The sequence below is a fragment of the Taudactylus pleione genome, unplaced genomic scaffold (assembly GCF_031769625.1).
Source record: "Taudactylus pleione unplaced genomic scaffold, aTauple2 ptg000642l, whole genome shotgun sequence".
In the NCBI taxonomy this organism is placed as follows: domain Eukaryota; kingdom Metazoa; phylum Chordata; class Amphibia; order Anura; family Myobatrachidae; genus Taudactylus; species Taudactylus pleione.
Genome location: NW_028285044.1, coordinates 1,620,965 through 1,637,990, shown reverse-complemented (window position 1 = coordinate 1,637,990; position 17,026 = coordinate 1,620,965). Strand labels below are relative to the sequence as shown.

The 17,026-nt window shown below is 41.2% G+C and overlaps 1 protein-coding gene across 3 annotated transcripts in view; it reads left to right on the top strand.

Annotated features, from left to right (window-relative positions):
• The window catches only part of TMEM184B (transmembrane protein 184B), a 68,449-nt gene that overhangs the window by 37,382 nt on the left and 14,041 nt on the right, over nucleotides 1-17,026 (top strand). For all 3 annotated transcript variants that reach the window (XM_088455073.1, XM_088455074.1, XM_088455072.1), the window contains exons 5-9: nucleotides 3,193-3,283; nucleotides 4,632-4,707; nucleotides 11,231-11,322; nucleotides 11,573-11,742; nucleotides 13,197-13,391. In XM_088455073.1, coding sequence (XP_088311199.1) covers nucleotides 3,193-3,283; nucleotides 4,632-4,707; nucleotides 11,231-11,322; nucleotides 11,573-11,742; nucleotides 13,197-13,391 — 624 coding nt within the window. The remainder of the gene's footprint in view (nucleotides 1-3,192; nucleotides 3,284-4,631; nucleotides 4,708-11,230; nucleotides 11,323-11,572; nucleotides 11,743-13,196; nucleotides 13,392-17,026) is intronic.

Below are 17,026 nucleotides of genomic sequence, written 5' to 3'. Positions count from 1 at the left end.
CCAGTTATGGAGGACTGGGATGTGCTTGTTTGAGTAGTTCAAATTATCGCCGAATGATAGTCACCTTTTTATGCAGTTATAGTAATTTCATTGATTGCTAGAACTCCATTTTATATCGCTATTTAAATGTAAAAAATAATAAAGGGATTTTTCCCCCTTATGTAAGTGAAAACTAGTATTTTTGGCTGACTTACCACATCGCCCACGTCTCAATACATATTCTCATAGTCATACAATGCTACATATTTTACAACAATACCACTAGCTACTGAAATTAGCAGCCTCACTGAACTGCTATGAAAGAAAATAAACCAGGAGATGAGCCATCTAGTGGCTATTCTTGCAAGTACAAATGTAAAAAAAAAAAAATTAACAAGCCTAAAAATACTGGAAGTTAATTGTATTAAAGCAGTGTTTTTCAAGCCAATCCAGACATTAGAGATATACCAGCTTCAGCACAGGTGGGTAAATCAAACGGACTGAGGTAATAATTAAGCCCCCTGTGCTCATACATGGATATCCTTAGTACCTGGACTGTGAGTGGAACAAGAAGACCGGGTTTGGGAAACACTATATTAGAGGTTTTCCATTATTTCTTCCTTTTAACCTATTCATTATGGTGTAAACAATAAAGTAATATACATTTTTCCATATATAGTAAATTTATCTTATATATATATATATATATATATATATATATATATATATATAAATATATATAATTATTATTTTTTTTTTTTTATTATTATTCTTTCTGTGCAGGAATGCACAAGTCCCTTTAGGCACAATACCTTTATATCCTTTATGTATTTTTAACTTTTAAATGGCAGGAATGTTTATGGCTTCATCCCTTTTTCAAGGTGTTGGTATGTGTGCTAGTAACTTGTACTGATATCAGTGGTTGAATTCAGATGCTGTGAGCTGGCTCAGAAAGCTTATCAGAACTCATGTGATAGGGCCTTGTCACTAAAACTGTCTACTACGTGCACACAAATACAATGTTTGCCTGATCTTAATGTGCAAAATACACATTTTTGTGAGATTGTTTGCTTTTTCCTTAAATGGTAAAACCCCTTTAAGATTGTAAGCTCTCATTAATAGGCCCGTTTACTTGTGTTCAGTGTTTGTGCACCATTTATTAATTACTGGACTCTGTTTTGGAGAATTTGCTTACACCCAGATTGTTTTTATTTTCCAAAAGAGTATTGTAAGAGCCATAGAACACTATTCTATAGTGTCAGTTATTTGAACCAAGGAAGCAGTTCTATTGATCGATCTTTCTTTGGTAAATGTTATTGGCTTTTCCAAAAGATTACATAAAAAAATTGGGCAATGTGCATGGGGTAGATCTAAAGGCCCCCATACATCAGCGATTGATTGCAGCAATCGTGCAATTTGCAATCGATTGTGTATAAAAATCTTTCCCTTTTTCCATCGATTGCAGAATTGCCACAATTGATTGAAAAAGGGAAAGATTTTTATACACAATCGATTGTAAATTGCACGATTGCTGCAATCAATCTCTGATGTATGGGGGCCTTAAGTAGGTAACGCTTTGCATCGCCAATCTAGATAATTATATTGTTCGCAAGAGATCACCTGTCTTGAAATTATACAGCTCTCCTACTTATTACCTAAATATTATTGACATTAGGAGGTAGTTTTACTCTGTCAGATGTACATCATTTGGAATGATCTGAAACAAGGGTTTGTTAGCATACAGTATGTGGCAGTGAGGAAGGTAGTGAATTCGGAGGTGAACTGTTTTGCATAGTATAGCTCATGTATTAAGTATAAAGCTGGCCACACACTAGACCAACTTTCATCCAACCAACTAGTTGATTGGTTGGAATGAAAATCTGGTAACCTATGGGAGTAACTGATCAGCAATTTGCTCCTAAATGCCAGAAAACAGATGAAAATGGTCGTTCAGACAAGTTTGAACAAATTGTTTAGATCAAACATTTAACAAACAACAGGTTTTGTCCATTTTCCGGCATTTGGGAGCAAATTGCTGATTGTCATTTGCTTTCATCCCTTACCAGAATTTAATTCCAACCAATCAACTAGTTGGCTGGTTGGATGTAAGTTGGTCTAGTGTGTGGCTGGCTTAAGGCCTCATGTGGACCTGGACATCTATGTGCTGTTGAACTTGTTGGGATATTAATGACTAGTTATGTATAGCGATGCACTATACTCTGTTGATAACTCTTCTTATATAATATAACCAATGGAGCACCAAATGTAAAGCAGGCATTTCAGTATAAAAAAATTACTAAGTAAAATATATAAAAACAGAAATCCTATGTATGTAGCATGTCTCCTTTTTTAATTCTTCTCATTTTGGCTATTGAATCCAGTGTGCACAAAATTTTATTAGTATATGAAATATATGCTAATTCTCTGCTACTGCGCTTTACAGTAGCAATCAGAACGGTCATCACAATAATCTATTACTAATACTGTACACATCACCAGCTAATTCATTCTTATCTTACAGTTTGAATTTTATTTGGGTGTCAGATCCACTTAAATTTAATGCTCAGCACATCTCTCTATCATCTAAGGAATCTGTATACAAACAACGTTATTTATTCTTACATTTTGAATTAATGTCCCTCCTTCAAATTTTTTAAATATGTCTGTTTTCATTATTTCATAAAGGTAATTAGAAATAATAATGGAGATATTTGTTTAAAAACAAAAACCTTTCTTTTCTGTACCACAAGTGCACATGGGATGCAGTCAGGAAGGCGATGGTCGCAAGGCCGACCTCCGGCTTCCCGACTGTCAAATCACGACAGGGTACTAATGACAAGCGTCAAAATCCTGACACCTGTCATTAGACCTACCCCGGGAGCCCGACGCCCGGCATACTGAACGAAGGTAAGCCGGGCGCCGACAGCCACGGCGGGGGGAGGGTGGTTAGGTTTTAGGGCTTCCGGGGAGGACTTAGGGTTAGGGACCCCCCCAAGGGGAGGGTTAGGATCAATCGGGCTAGGGGTAGGGGGGGGTTATGGTTAGGCACCCCCGGGGGAAGGTTAGGGTTAGGCACTCCCAAACCCCCCCCCGGCCCCGGTAGACACGTGTACATTCATTCCGAGGCCGGTTCAGTCAGAAGCTAGATAACCTTCCTACATAGGTTTGTATAGGTTTTTTGTATAGAGACTTAACACAGCTTGTTATTTACAGCTTTTGTCATCTACAACTTCCTAAGCCTTTGCTATGAATATCTTGGGGGCGAAAGCAATATCATGACGGAGATCCGAGGGAAATCCATTGAGTGAGTGCTTGGATATATTGTACATGGAAATACATTTTTATGTAATGCTTTTATTTTCTGTTCACAAATCCCTTACCTGCCACACATGATTCAAAGTCGCCTGCAGTTCAGCAGCTTCCGCATTGCGTTCTCAGAAATAAATGTAGATCTTTTAATGTATTCAGACTTGGCCACATATGTGTGCCCACACTGCTCCTATACATCAGAAATCAGAAGGCCTGATGGATCTCTGTGATCACACAACTCTCAATAGCCCCTTAGTTTGTATCAAACGGCCACTCTATTGTCACCGTTGCTAATGGTCCCATTGTACAGTGTTTGAGCTTTGAGCTGCAAGGGTGCAGATATACTATGTGGGAGCAATTAAACACCCAGTGCCAAGCTCCTACCATGTTTGTTGTATAAAATTCTCAGTGCCAATAGAGGTGCCATATGATAGCACTCTATTATGCAGATAGGTGATTATTCTGTACTGCACATGCCCTCAGTGTCTAAGCGCTCTCTCGCTCTTCACTCTTTTTACTGTATCTATTTCTGTCCCTTGTTTGTTTTTTGTATTCCCCCCCACCCTTTTTTTTTTTCTGTTTTGTAAATACTTTCCTCTCCCACTCACTCCATAGTACATAGAAGCAGTCTATTCAACTGCTGTGGGGCCTGACAAAGCCGGCCAGCATTTAGTCCACCCATTTCTTACACTATTGTCGAAGTTCACAAGCTCGAGCCTCAAGACACCCTGACAGCCCAGGATTTAGAGATTCCATGGTTGAACACAGATGGTTAAATCAAAAGACTGATGTACTAATTAAGTCATTTGTGCCCAAGCATGGTTATCCTGAAACCCTTGACTGTTGGGGTGCCCTGAAGACCGAGTTTGGGAACCTCTGAACTATTGCATAATAACCATGAGCTTCTAGTGGTCAGTGAGGGGATAGAATCAGTGTAAAAGCTTATGTTCTCACTATGTAAAAAGTTACTGGAAGAACTATTGGCATTGCATTTCTATATTAAGCTTGGAAAGTGTTAAGTCTGTGCTTCAAATAGGTGCTATACTTTTTGTTTTTTTTACATTTCCTAGCAGTCTTTGCACATAATGCCAGAGCTAAATGACCTATAGCACGACTTATTATAAGGTACATCACACTGCAAAGCATTAGAGTAAGTAATTTAAGAATCTACATTGTGTATTCATTAAATGAATGATTTAAATTCTTAATTGGTAAATCTTTATATCTCTGACATTATTTTAATAAACTGCACATTATATAGGTTTAAAATACCTGTCTGATAACATTTTAAGTGTTTATGGTATATTTTAAATAGCGTCTTTCATTTTCTCCTTCTCTTGTAGGTCCAGTTGTATATATGGCACTTGCTGCCTATGGGGAAAGACTTATTCTATAGGCTTCCTACGTTTTTGTAAACAGGTAAGTCTACCTGAAACATCTCTGGGTGCACGAATTTGTTAAATAAGGCATGATTTTACCACAATTTTTTTTTATGTTAACAGTGTATATTTTTATTCCTTTAGTTTGGCCCTGCAAATACTGTATCTCTGGTGCTTGAATTCTGCAGGTTAGCAGCAGAACTGTGATCTTTTACTTTAACTGGGAAAGTAGAATCTATGATCCCATCGAGTAAAGGTGTATAGAGTGATGAGTGATCTAGGTCATAAGTCCAGCTGGGAGTGGGAGTGATTTGAGTTCCCTGCACTGCACTGGGGACAGTGAAGGGTTAGTGAGTCTATTTATGATGATGGAGTAATATTAAATTTTTAAAACATTTTCAGAGCTTATTATGCTTAATTTATAAAACCACAACATATTATTCAACAACGTTCTACATCGAGGGGACCAAAATAACTAAATTAGTGTATTCAATTATGTAAAATTAAATGAAGCTGATGGCCTTGCCCAATTGAGCTTACAATGTAAAAGATGTGGGGAATACTCCCTAGTAAAAGTAGCAGAATAACCATTGTGGCTGTTGGTCTATAAAGTCGCTGTAAGGCAGACCATTTGTAAGAGGCAGAGGGCCTGATTCATAGACAGATGCAATGCCGATATATTCGCAGAACAAACGAATGTTTACTATTGTACATGCGCGAACGCCGCAGTGCACACACGCATTCAGCATTTTATATACATTTCTTTTTTTTTTTTTCCTAGGAGAAAAACCGGTGCACACAATATGAGGGAAATGTAAAACTTTATATAAGTAAAAGAATCATAAAACGCCCATTAAAGTTTGGAGGAAACCATATTTAGTTTGTCCCTTTTTAGATTACTAACACAGTTCAGTTTTTCTCTTGTTGTATAGTTTCTTTATACATTATAGAGTAGAATTTTATGTCATGCTTAGTAATTTGGATATTACTTAAGGTCACACAGTGTATATAAACTTCACTTCCTGTATAATTATATAACGAATGAAAAGGTCACAGTAGTAAAGTTAGTTCTAAAGAAATAAAAGGTAAATAGAAACTACAGACTGTCCATTTCAATTTGCTTTATAATTGAGAAGGTTAAGAAAAAGACATCCAGGGAATAATAATAAAACCAGATATTCTCTTAATATGTTTGGCATTTATTTAAATCCAGATTTGCAGATCAGGACAGACCAGTTTCTGGAACTACTTTAAAATTCTCTAATATATCAGCTCAGGGGTTCCCAACCACGGTCCTCAAGGCACACTAATGGTGCGTACACACGTAGTGATTTAAAATAACAATTTTAACGAGATCGTTAGTTATCTTTCAAATCGCTCTTTTAAATGGTCCCTACCAACTTGCCATCGACCAGCGATGCGCGGCAATATATGGACGATAGCGATATCGCCCATGGATGCCAATCAACTTGCTTGATATCGAGCAAGTTACTATAGGGTCCCGCGATCGTTGATCGTGGGTCGCTATATAGTCGTCGGTAAGTAGGTGGTGTGCTGGATGATCGATATCAATCATCCAGCACACCAGGGAGGGCGCATAACGGATCAGCCAGCGATATCGTATCACTGGCTGATCGCTACGCGTGTACGCACCATAACAAGGATAGCCATATTTGAGCACTAGTGTCTTAATTGGCACCTCATTTATTTTGATTTTGCCATCTGTGCTTAAAGCATGGTTATCACTAAAACCTGGACTGTTGGTGTGCCTTGAGGACCGAGGTTGGGGATACACTGAGTTAGTTTCTCATTAATACAGTACATATGTTGATTTTTCAACCTGTTTTTCTGAGTTTGAAAAAACAACCATTTATTTATTAAGTATACATTTTTCAATTAAAAAAAACAACAGTGTTTATGTCAAGATTGTTCTCTTGGTCACTGGGAAAGCCAACCATATATGTAGAGAGTTGCCAATTTTCCAAAAATCCCTAAAACAGGACACTTGACAATCCGATCTATGGGTTTCCCACCCCCCAAAGTTGGTCCCTTACAGTGTTGGATGCAGGACCCTAATTTATTTATTTTATTATTTATTACCAGTTATTTATATAGCCCACACATATTTTGCAGCACTTTACAGAGAATATTTGGCCACTCACATCAGTCCCTGCCCCAGTGGAGCTTACAATCTATGTTCCCTATCACATGCGCGCACACACACACACACACACTAGGGTTAATTTTTGTTGGGAACCAATTAACCTACCAGTATATTTTTGGCATGTGGGAGGAAACTGGAGTACCCGGAGGAAACTCACGCAAGCACAGGGACAATATACAAACTCCTCACAGGTAGGGCCATGGTGGGAATCGAACCCATGACTTCAGTGCTGTGCTGTATAATTTATATATCACCACAAATTACACAGCACTGTTCAAAGGATACTGCCATTTGTTCCCTAACAAACATGTGCGCACACGTACTAAGGGTACATTTTCATCAGCAGCCAATTAACCTGCCAGTATGTTTTTGGAGTGCCAGGAGGAAACCCAAGCAAGCAGGGGGGGCATACAAACTCCACACAGGTAGGGCTCTAGTAAGGAATTGAACTCTATGGAGCAGCCCAAGCTGCATATTCTCCCCGCATGTTGTTCAGGACCAAGTGAGTACTTTGAGCACTGATAAATTCCTGTGTCCCGGGCCCTACGGACCCAACTTACTGCATATTGCACTGCTATGGGAGTGCATTGGAAGCATATGAGCTTCTATTGCACTGCTTATCATACTGAAGAGTATATCTGAGAGCAGTAAAACCCTTTCACCAGGCTACTTACAGCGCAAAGTATGTCCTCTGAGATACTCATTTGCCTTCATCTTCAGAGTTATGGATTTTACCATTATGATTGGATAATATTACTAGGACCCTAATAAAGCATTTTATTTTTATCACTGCACTCAGGAGACCACTGCATCCATACTGATTTATATGTACAACTGTATGTATGAGAGGTGGGAGTCAGGGAGACCAGATAAGAGGCTACAGTAATCCAGTGTGGACATGACCATTGAGTGGATGAGGGTCTTTGTTGCCTCCAGGTTGAGAAGTTCTGATCCTGGGTATATTTCTGAGATGGAAACGGCAGGACTGCGAGAGTTACTAGATGTGTGGTTTGAAGGAGAGGCTGTAGTCAAGGATAACTCCAAGGCCGTGCTTTTGTGGGCTACAGGAGATGTCAATAGATAATATAATTGTGGGAGGTGAGGTCATTTGGTAGGGTGGGAAGATTATCAGGTCAGTCTTAGGGGTAAATTTACTAAGATTCGATTTTTGTCAAGATTGCAATCTCGGGTGAGTTTAGGCATGTTTTTCATCTCGCAAATTTACTAAAGGCAAACTCTGGTGAGTTGGGAAAGCGTTCTTTAATCTCACTCGTAAAACTCGGGTGAGATCACAAACTCAAATCTTCTCACCATCGGGCAAACTCGCAAGTACTTTTCATGAAAAAGATGCTGTTTGAAAGTTTACTAAGGTTCGAGTTTCAAATCTCGGGTGAGATTAGAACAAACTCACAGAGAAATTTTAAAACACTCACCCTCCTGAGCTGCGAGTTTGCCAGAAACATACACAGATCAGTGTGATTTGTGTATGTTTCTGCATGTGTAGTTAATGTTTAGTGATTTTATTTTAAAAAAGAAAAAAAAAATGACGTAGGAACCTCCTCCCAAAACCCATAAAGTGACGGACTGGTCAGCCAGTCCTGGTTCTAAAAATTAGGGGGAACAAAATGGGTAGGGTTCTACCGTAATTTAGGAACCAGCACACGGCTGCAGAGCCAGTGCTAGTTTTAAATATAGGGGCGGGGGAAATTGCGTAGGGGTGTCCCTGTATATAAAACCAACACCGGACCCAAACCAACCGGGTTGTAATGCCACTGCCAGGAGACCCTATTACCAGGTCTCCATGACCAAAGCATTCTCACCCCAAGCCGGGGATCTCAGGGGAGGTGGCGACCCCCCCAAAAAAGGGGTCCCCCTCTCCTGAAACCCAAGGCTTGGTCTGAAGCCCAGGGCTCTTCTCCGCACCCCTGGAGCAGTGGGTATGGGGGTAATAAAGTGTTAAATAGTAGAAAACTATTGTATTTTACAGTGGAACTGCAGGTGCTAGCATGCCTGCCCTTTGGCACTTGTGGAACTAAAAGTGCCAGCAGGCGGCCAGCACCCGTACCCCCACTGTAAAATAAATGGTTAAAAAACCACAGTACATAACCACCGTATCTAGTAAAACTTTAATACATACACCTAACTCACTCACACATACTTACTTGTACCAGCAGGTCCTCTTCTCCAATATAAATTCCACGGATATACCTGGAAAACAAGATCCCATACTTGCCTCCATCCTGGCGCCGCTTTCTGTAGCATCCACGTTCTTGTCAAAAAAAGAAAACTACTTACGCAATCCATGCCGGACATGTGCAAGTATATGTTGTCACACATACTTGCACCTTGTGAAATGACAAATGACCATGATCATCTGTTATTTCCCACGGCCCACTAGCCAATCAGCGGCCGCTTTACATGTAGCGGCAGCTCATTGGCTGGGACCCACGTGTAACCACCCAATGAGCGGCTGCTACATGTAAAGCGACCGGTAATTGGCTAGCGGCCCGTGGGAAATAACAGATGATCATGGTCATTTGTCATTTCACTGGGTGCAAGTATGTGTGATAACATATACTTGCACATATCCGGCAAGGATCGCGTAAGTAGTTTTCTTTTTTTTGCCAAAAACGTGGATGCTATGGAGAGCGGTGCTAGGATGGAGGTGAGTATGGGATCTTTTTTCCAGATACATCCGTGGAATCTACATTGGAGAAGAGGGACCTGCTGGTACAGGTAGGTATGTGTGAGTGAGTTAGGTGTATGTATTAAAGTTTTACTAGATATGGTGGTTGTCTACTGTGGTCAAAGGCAGGCATGCTAGCACCTGTAGTTTCACTGTAAAATACAATAGTTTTCTACAATTTAACACTATTACCCCCGTACCCACCGCTCCAGGGGAGTGGGGAAGAGCCCCGGGCATCAGACCAAGCCTGGGGTTTTGGGAGAGGGGGAACCCTTTTTTGGGGGGGTTCTCCATCTCCCCTGAGATCCCTGGCTTGGCCTGACCGGCTTGGGGTGAGAATGCTTTGGCCATGGAGACCCGGTAATAAATTACACCCCGGTCGGTTTGGATCCAGTGCTGGTTTTAAATATAGGGAGATGCTTACGCAATTTTTTTTTCCCCCCTATATGTAAAACCAGCACTGGCCCTGCAGCCAGGTGCTGGTTCCTAAATTACGGTGGAACCCTACTCGTTTTGTTCCTGTAATTTTTGGAACCAGGGCTGGCTGACCAGTCCGGGGCTGGTTATGGTTAGTGGAAGTGGGGGGAGTGGAGTCTTCAGAGGAGATGGAGAAAGAACGTTCAAAGAGGTAGGAGGAAAGCCAGGAGAGGTCAATGTCTCACAGACCAAGGGAGTGCAGGGGGAGAGGGTGGTCCACAGGGACTTTTGTAAGGGCAGTTTCCGTGGAGTGGAGCGGACGAAAGCCAGACTGAAGGGGCAAGGAGGGAGTGGTAGGAAAGAAAGGCGGTTGTAAACAATACCCTCAAGTAATTTGGAGGCAATGGGAGGAAAGAGATGGGATGGTAGTTGGAGAGAGTGTTAGGATCGAAGTTTGGTTTTTTTAAGAATGGGAGAAACGAGGGCATGCTTGAATGCAAAGGGGACAGTGCCTGATGAGAGGGAGATTGAAAAGATGTGCAAAATGGGAACAGGCAACAGGAGAGAGGAAGCCGGAGGGCATAGGGTCTAGGTGGAAGGGTGCGGGGATCGGATGAGGGCCATGACTTTTTTCAGATACTTGGGAGGAAGAAGTCCTAGTAGATAAGATGGATGGGAAGGGGTAGGCTGGGAAAGGGGTGGAAAAAATATACACAAATGTTTAAAAACCTCAATATAGCATAAAAACAAAGAGAAACACAATTTATAAATCTGGCTTTGATGTCCGTGCATAAGATGGGGCAAGACTCCTGATAAGCATTGAGGTCACCCAGTTCTAAGTTACTTGTGTACTGCTACATGTGCCCAAGTTTGAAAATGATTTCCTTTCACCTTCTACGGTTTCTTGTTTTTGCTTTGGTATGTGTGTAAAAAGAAGTTTGCTGTACCAAATGCTGTGAATGCTATACAGTATAGGCCTATAGATGAGATTACATATTCACTATTATTCTTTATTCTTATTTTATTCCTATTCAAAGGCTAATTCAAAACCGGTGAAATAAAACAGGGGTGTAATTTACTGCACCCTGATTGTGCCTGCCATTCCCAGTGTGTATGTAGATTAGTGTTTATAGAGTAGGTCAGGTACTGATTATTTTTGATGTTTTCACGAGCAAGGTTGTCTTCCACTTTTTAGTAGAATGTACAAAACGTTGATGTTCCTTTTGTCACCTGTGCTGCTCAAATCTGCATCCAAAGGGGAGGTTGTGTCACTTAAAGATCTGTTTTGACTCACAGGCTACCCTGCAGTTTTGTGTGGTGAAACCTCTCATGGCAGCGATCACAGTAATACTGCAAGCTTTTGGCAAGTACCGGGATGGTGATTTCAAGTAAGTTGTGCATTTGTCATATCTACTTTTTGTAGTTGTGTACAGTTGCTTTGTGTGACCTGCTGTCAGTGTGCAAGATGATCAAACACCCTCAGATATACATTGCATGGATGCCACCTCATGCCACTGTAAAGTAAGGTAATGAGACAGCTCTGTTTTACAAGACCACCCATTGGAATTCCTGTGAAGTTGATGTTCTAGCCAATGCCTGCACATCTTCACATTGTTTTGTTCTTATTTGTCATTGCAGTGTGGCCAGTGGTTATCTCTATGTGACTATTATATACAACATCTCAGTCAGCCTAGCTCTCTATGCGCTGTTTCTCTTCTACTTCGCCACACGAGAGCTGCTTAGTCCCTACAGCCCTGTGCTCAAGTTCTTCATGGTGAAGTCAGTCATTTTCCTTTCCTTCTGGCAAGGTGAGATTATCCATCCGGCTATGTGCTGTGGGCCTGATTCAGGCTGTTCGCAAGGCTGCGTGCCAGCCGATGTTTGCGTTCTGCGCATGCATATAAAACGGAGTGCACGTGCTTGAACTGATCACCGCGATCGGGTACTGATCGCAGTGAGCATGCAGTCTTCACACAGTGATTGACAGGAAGTGACCGTTTCAGATTGGTGACGGGGGTGGTCAGAGAAACGCAGGCGTGCCTGGCCGTTTAAACGCAGTTACAGGGGTGTGCATAATTAAGCCCCTGTGATAGCATACGCTGGTAGAAGTCTAGATGGCGACAGGAAGTTTAGCAGTTTCTGTAGTAGGGTCAGGTCAACCACAACATGTGTGGATGGTTCCGATGTTACTCGATGGTACCGATTTTTTTGCTGACTTGCACATGCATGTCATGGGAAGTGAGCAGGCTTTATACAGTGATGGGCGTCTTGGTATAGTGCTGCGGTTGCCGTGCAATTGCATGCATTAGCATATTTTCGCAGCGAAGCAACCTGAATCCGGCCCTGTGTCTAGAGGAATAGCTTTATGTTGTTGTTCGAATGTCCCTATGCAATTGAATAAACAGAGGGTCATAACGACTGACAGATGGTTGTGTGTGAGCACTGTCAGCATTCCCAGTACACCACTGCAGAGAGTCCCCGGGGATCGGTGAGAGATTCTATTTTTATTCCCTAGAAAGTACATTTCAGAGGACAAGTTTTATGTTCTGAACAAGACACAAATGCAAAAACAGAACTGTGTTCAACTCCAAAAAAAAAGTTTTTTGTTTGAAAATAAAACATTTATGTAAGAACATTATTTTTTTATCAAGACTCTGCAGCTGATGTATGTAAATGAATATTCTAGGACTGGATTTGTTATTGCTATTGTTTTTAGTTATTTTATTATCTTGCCACTACACTAATATTTTTTTGTGGTGTTTTGCTGATTCTGACAAAGTTCTTGTTCCCAATAACACAGTATTGAACCAATATAAGAATACAACCTTTTAATTTAGTACTAACCAGTGCCTAAGGATCATACCACATGAATATCAGTCCTTTATTTATGGCGTAGCTGGGCCACAGTAAGTTTATCGGCTATAAAGGCAGAAATATTGGTTCAGTCCATGAAACAGCTCTGTTCACTGTGTGGATTTTATACAGATGTTTTCAGGAATTTTATGTAGTGTGAGTGACTGCAGATGTTGAATGTGTGTGATATATACTTAAGGTGTTATTGCTCTTATTCTTGGATAACTAGGTAGCACTAAAACATGAAATCTGAAAGTTCTAGCTCATAGTTGGTGATTGAGGTAATCTCATGACATTAACTGCAGAAAACAGCCACCTATGCTCTTTTATCTTACAGGCCTAATGTGCTTAGAATGTACTCTGTTCCATATTTTTTGTCTTTTCTAATGGTTTTGTTTGTGTGGTATAGGGATGCTGTTGGCTATACTGGAAAAGTGCGGAGCCATACCGAAAATCCATTCTGCTGAGGTCACTGTGGGTGAGGGCACAGTAGCAGCTGGATACCAGAATTTTATTATTTGTGTGGAGATGTTCTTTGCAGCCATAGCGCTACGTTATGCATTTACTTACAGAGTATACTTAGACAAGAGGCTGGATGCCCAAGGTGAGTGCAGCCTTCTTTAATTTTCAACATGTACTAACCTTGTCTTTACCCCACTGGCTTTCCAAGTGTTCTGTAAAATGGATCATAAATCAGAAATATGTGAATTTTGATATTCCAGGGTTCACCAAGAAGCTTGATTGGCCTAACACTGGATTCACCATTTATTGGCTGGCAAGTCCAGCATGGGAGTGCTCGTGTGAGGGTGGAGCTTTTTGTTACCACTAAATTGGGCCAGTTCAGAAGCAGAAGGCAACAGCCCTTTTTGTTGTGGCTGCCTTCATAGAAGAGATAGTTCTAATATGTTAAGTGTTCTTGGTAAGGACACTTGAAATACACAGGTGTGCAATGATGTGACAGACTGTGGTAAGGGATCTAAGCAAAATGTATGGGGTGAGTCTCAAATATAGGAAACCCCACTGCTACATTTAAGGTTTATATTAGAATAGCCGTTCACGTAGTGATAAGTAGTATAATGATGTTGTCTTCATTTTTTTTGTTTTTAGCACATCATTTTAAGCAGCGTTAATGCTGACTACATATAGACTAGTCCTGGCACTCAGATCAAACATCAGCTCACAGTCATATAAGGAAATTAGCTATAGAGATATCCTGCCAAACCTGCTGAAGCCCTTCCGGCGGGAGTTCGGGGCGCTTGAATCGGGCCCTATGTCTGTCTTTGAAAACTTTGCTACAAAACGATCAAATGTTGGGGCTGACATGATTCTACGCCATTTTCTCACGGTTACTTCAGTGCCTTCTATTTCATTAATGTCTAACTGGGCAACATACACAGCATTGCCTATTTTTATACTTTGCTGGCACGATACTTGCATTGCATTCCTTTTGAAGCGGAACATGAGTATTCTGACTGTGTGTATGAGACTTTAATCCATTTATAGATAAAGTAATTTCCTATAATCAAATTTTAAGTAATACCAGAACAAGGTGGTGGAGGGGAGCAATCAATTCATAAGGAGGGTTCAGTTCCAGAAAATACAGGTAACTTCTAAACCAGATGCTCAATAGTGAACTATTTGATCAGACCAGGGATTTCCAGTTCTCTGAAGAGTATTGTGAGCTGGAATTTGAAGCTCAATTTGGTGCAGAATATGGGATGTGCCTATGCTGACCTGGTGCAGTTGTCCTCTGGTCTGTTCTTCACTCGCTACATGCCCTTGAGGGCACTTTCTGAAGATCTGTCAAAACTCTGACATCGTTATTCTCATTTCCCTTGCTCAGCTGCAATGCTATCTTATGCTGATAATTGCATGAAGGTCATTAGCTTGTTCTAGAAGCTGAACTGGGCATGCACTTTCACTTTCATTTACGTATTTAATTTTGCACTTCCATTTTCTTTTATAGATTTTAGATTTTTAAGGTTTTTGATCATGTCTGCTACTTTCATGTTCTGTAATCAATGTTTGAGTTGTGCTCTTTTTTTTTTTTTTCACATCCCCTGTATCTGACAACAGTGACTTGCTCTGATTCGTCAAATAGTATCCACCAGGCATTCCAAGCTACATGAGGGGTGTGCAATGAGTTTCCGATTTGAAAAAATTAAAGGTTCACTTTGACTGTAATAGAATACTTTTTGTGCAAAGTATTCGCCAAAGGAGTCTATCTTTTGGAAAGGATTTCCACTTGATTTTGGAAATTTGCTGGAAGTCTCCCACTGCCCCGGATTGGGGTGGGCCCAGGTGGAGGTAGAGGCAGCCAGAGACTGCCCACAGCACCAGGACAGGTTGACTGGGAGGGATCTTCCTAAGTCAGTGGACTGGATGCCCACTTGAGTTGGCATTCCAGTCATTAAAGGAGACTTTGTTGCCAGCTGCAGTGCCGATGACACATGTTCATGACCAGGACATTGTTGTACAGACTAATTCTTCACAATACGGACTTGGTGCGTACCTGAGCCGCGAGGGGCCATATGGGCAGGAGCACCCTGTGGCCTGTTAGAGCAAGAAGCTGCTATGGTGGGAGGTGCTACAATTGGAACACAGTGGTTGGCAATTGTGTGGGCATTGGAGCAACCTCTGCACTGTTTGTGTAATCTTCTACGGTGATATCTGACCAGCCTCCTTTAGAGTGACTGCAACCTACCTTGGGGCAATTGACAGACTGTGGTGGAAGTTATTAGGCCGTGTGCCCGTGCTACACACAGCTGGATTACCAACAGGGCCAGTACTAGCAATGGTTCTGAGGCAGGCACCATCGGCTGATGTGGGACACGTCACGCTGCAGAGCAGCACTGCCATTGATTATCCCTATACACAGCGGCTATTGGCTGCCGATCAGGAAGTGGGTGTGGGGACAGCTGGAGCCATCGTGTTGGTGAAGTGAATGTGATGGCTCCTAGCAGCTTCCTGCGAACAGTGTGGTGCCTCCTGGTATATAGCTCTTTATGCAGACTGCAAGAGACTGGGCCACCATCCACAATGTGTTACACCTCCTGATGAAGTCCTGCTAAGCCAGCATAAGAGACGAAACGCGTTGAGGGTGATTGTGTCACCGGTATTCTCATCAGCTCTTTGAGATACAGATAAGCACTTTGAAGTTCTTTAAAATGTAGTTATTCAATTCATTGTATATGTGGTGTTTGTAATAAGTTTTCAATACTACACCATGAAAGTATTCTCTTCTCTCTCTTATGGAGCGTACACACGGTCAGATTTGTCAGACTTGTCAGATTTGTCAGATGAACGATTAAACGATTTGAACGATTTTACCAAAGTTTTGAACGATTTTTGACTGCATTAAAATGAATGGAATCGTCCAAGTCTGACTGCAAACCCATCAGATGTCAGATATCGTTATCTGACAAATGGGAACGCGCATCGTTGATCGTCCATCGTTCAGGCATGTCAGATATGAATGATTTTCCTTCAGATATGAACGACTGAACGATTTTTAAATCGTTATCGTTCATATCTGAAGGAAAAATCTGATCGTGTGTATGCACCATTACTGGTAAATTCTGGATGTCCATACACCCTGGAATACGTTGTTCCATGAATAGAGGTGGTGCTCCATGAACCAGTACAAGACCTATACTACATGCCTGCTCATTTAATCTTGCGGTACGCATAATTGATTACTTATAGCCACTGTGTAAACCCCTTACAATACTACACTAGAGGGCGCTTGTTTTCTCACACATATATTTATACATATATATTTTTACTCGCCAGCTGTTGATGGTGTACAGTTCCTGTTGTGCCCTGCTGAATCTTGCAGATCTCCAGTAGTTGGCATGTCATGGATTACCCATTGCTGCTTTTGCAGCAGAACATGCCTACTCTGTGTACTTACTGTACAGCCAGCATAACTGCAGCTATAGCTGTGACATGCTGTAGATGCAGGAGATCTGTATATAGAAAAAATGGAAAGACCAAGACCAAGATTTGTGTTCTGTGAAATGTTACAGAAATGTGAGTATAGGTAGATATAGTGATTAAAACCTGCTGTCAGGGCCTGATGAAACGGTCACAGCAAAACACTTGCTGATTTTTATTTTTATTTTAAGCTGTGTGTGGGCTCTACCACTGTGTCCATATGAATGTGTATACTACAATTTGATTGATTACACCTGTGTGTTATGTATCCGAACCTTAGAAGGATTATATGTATTTCAACAC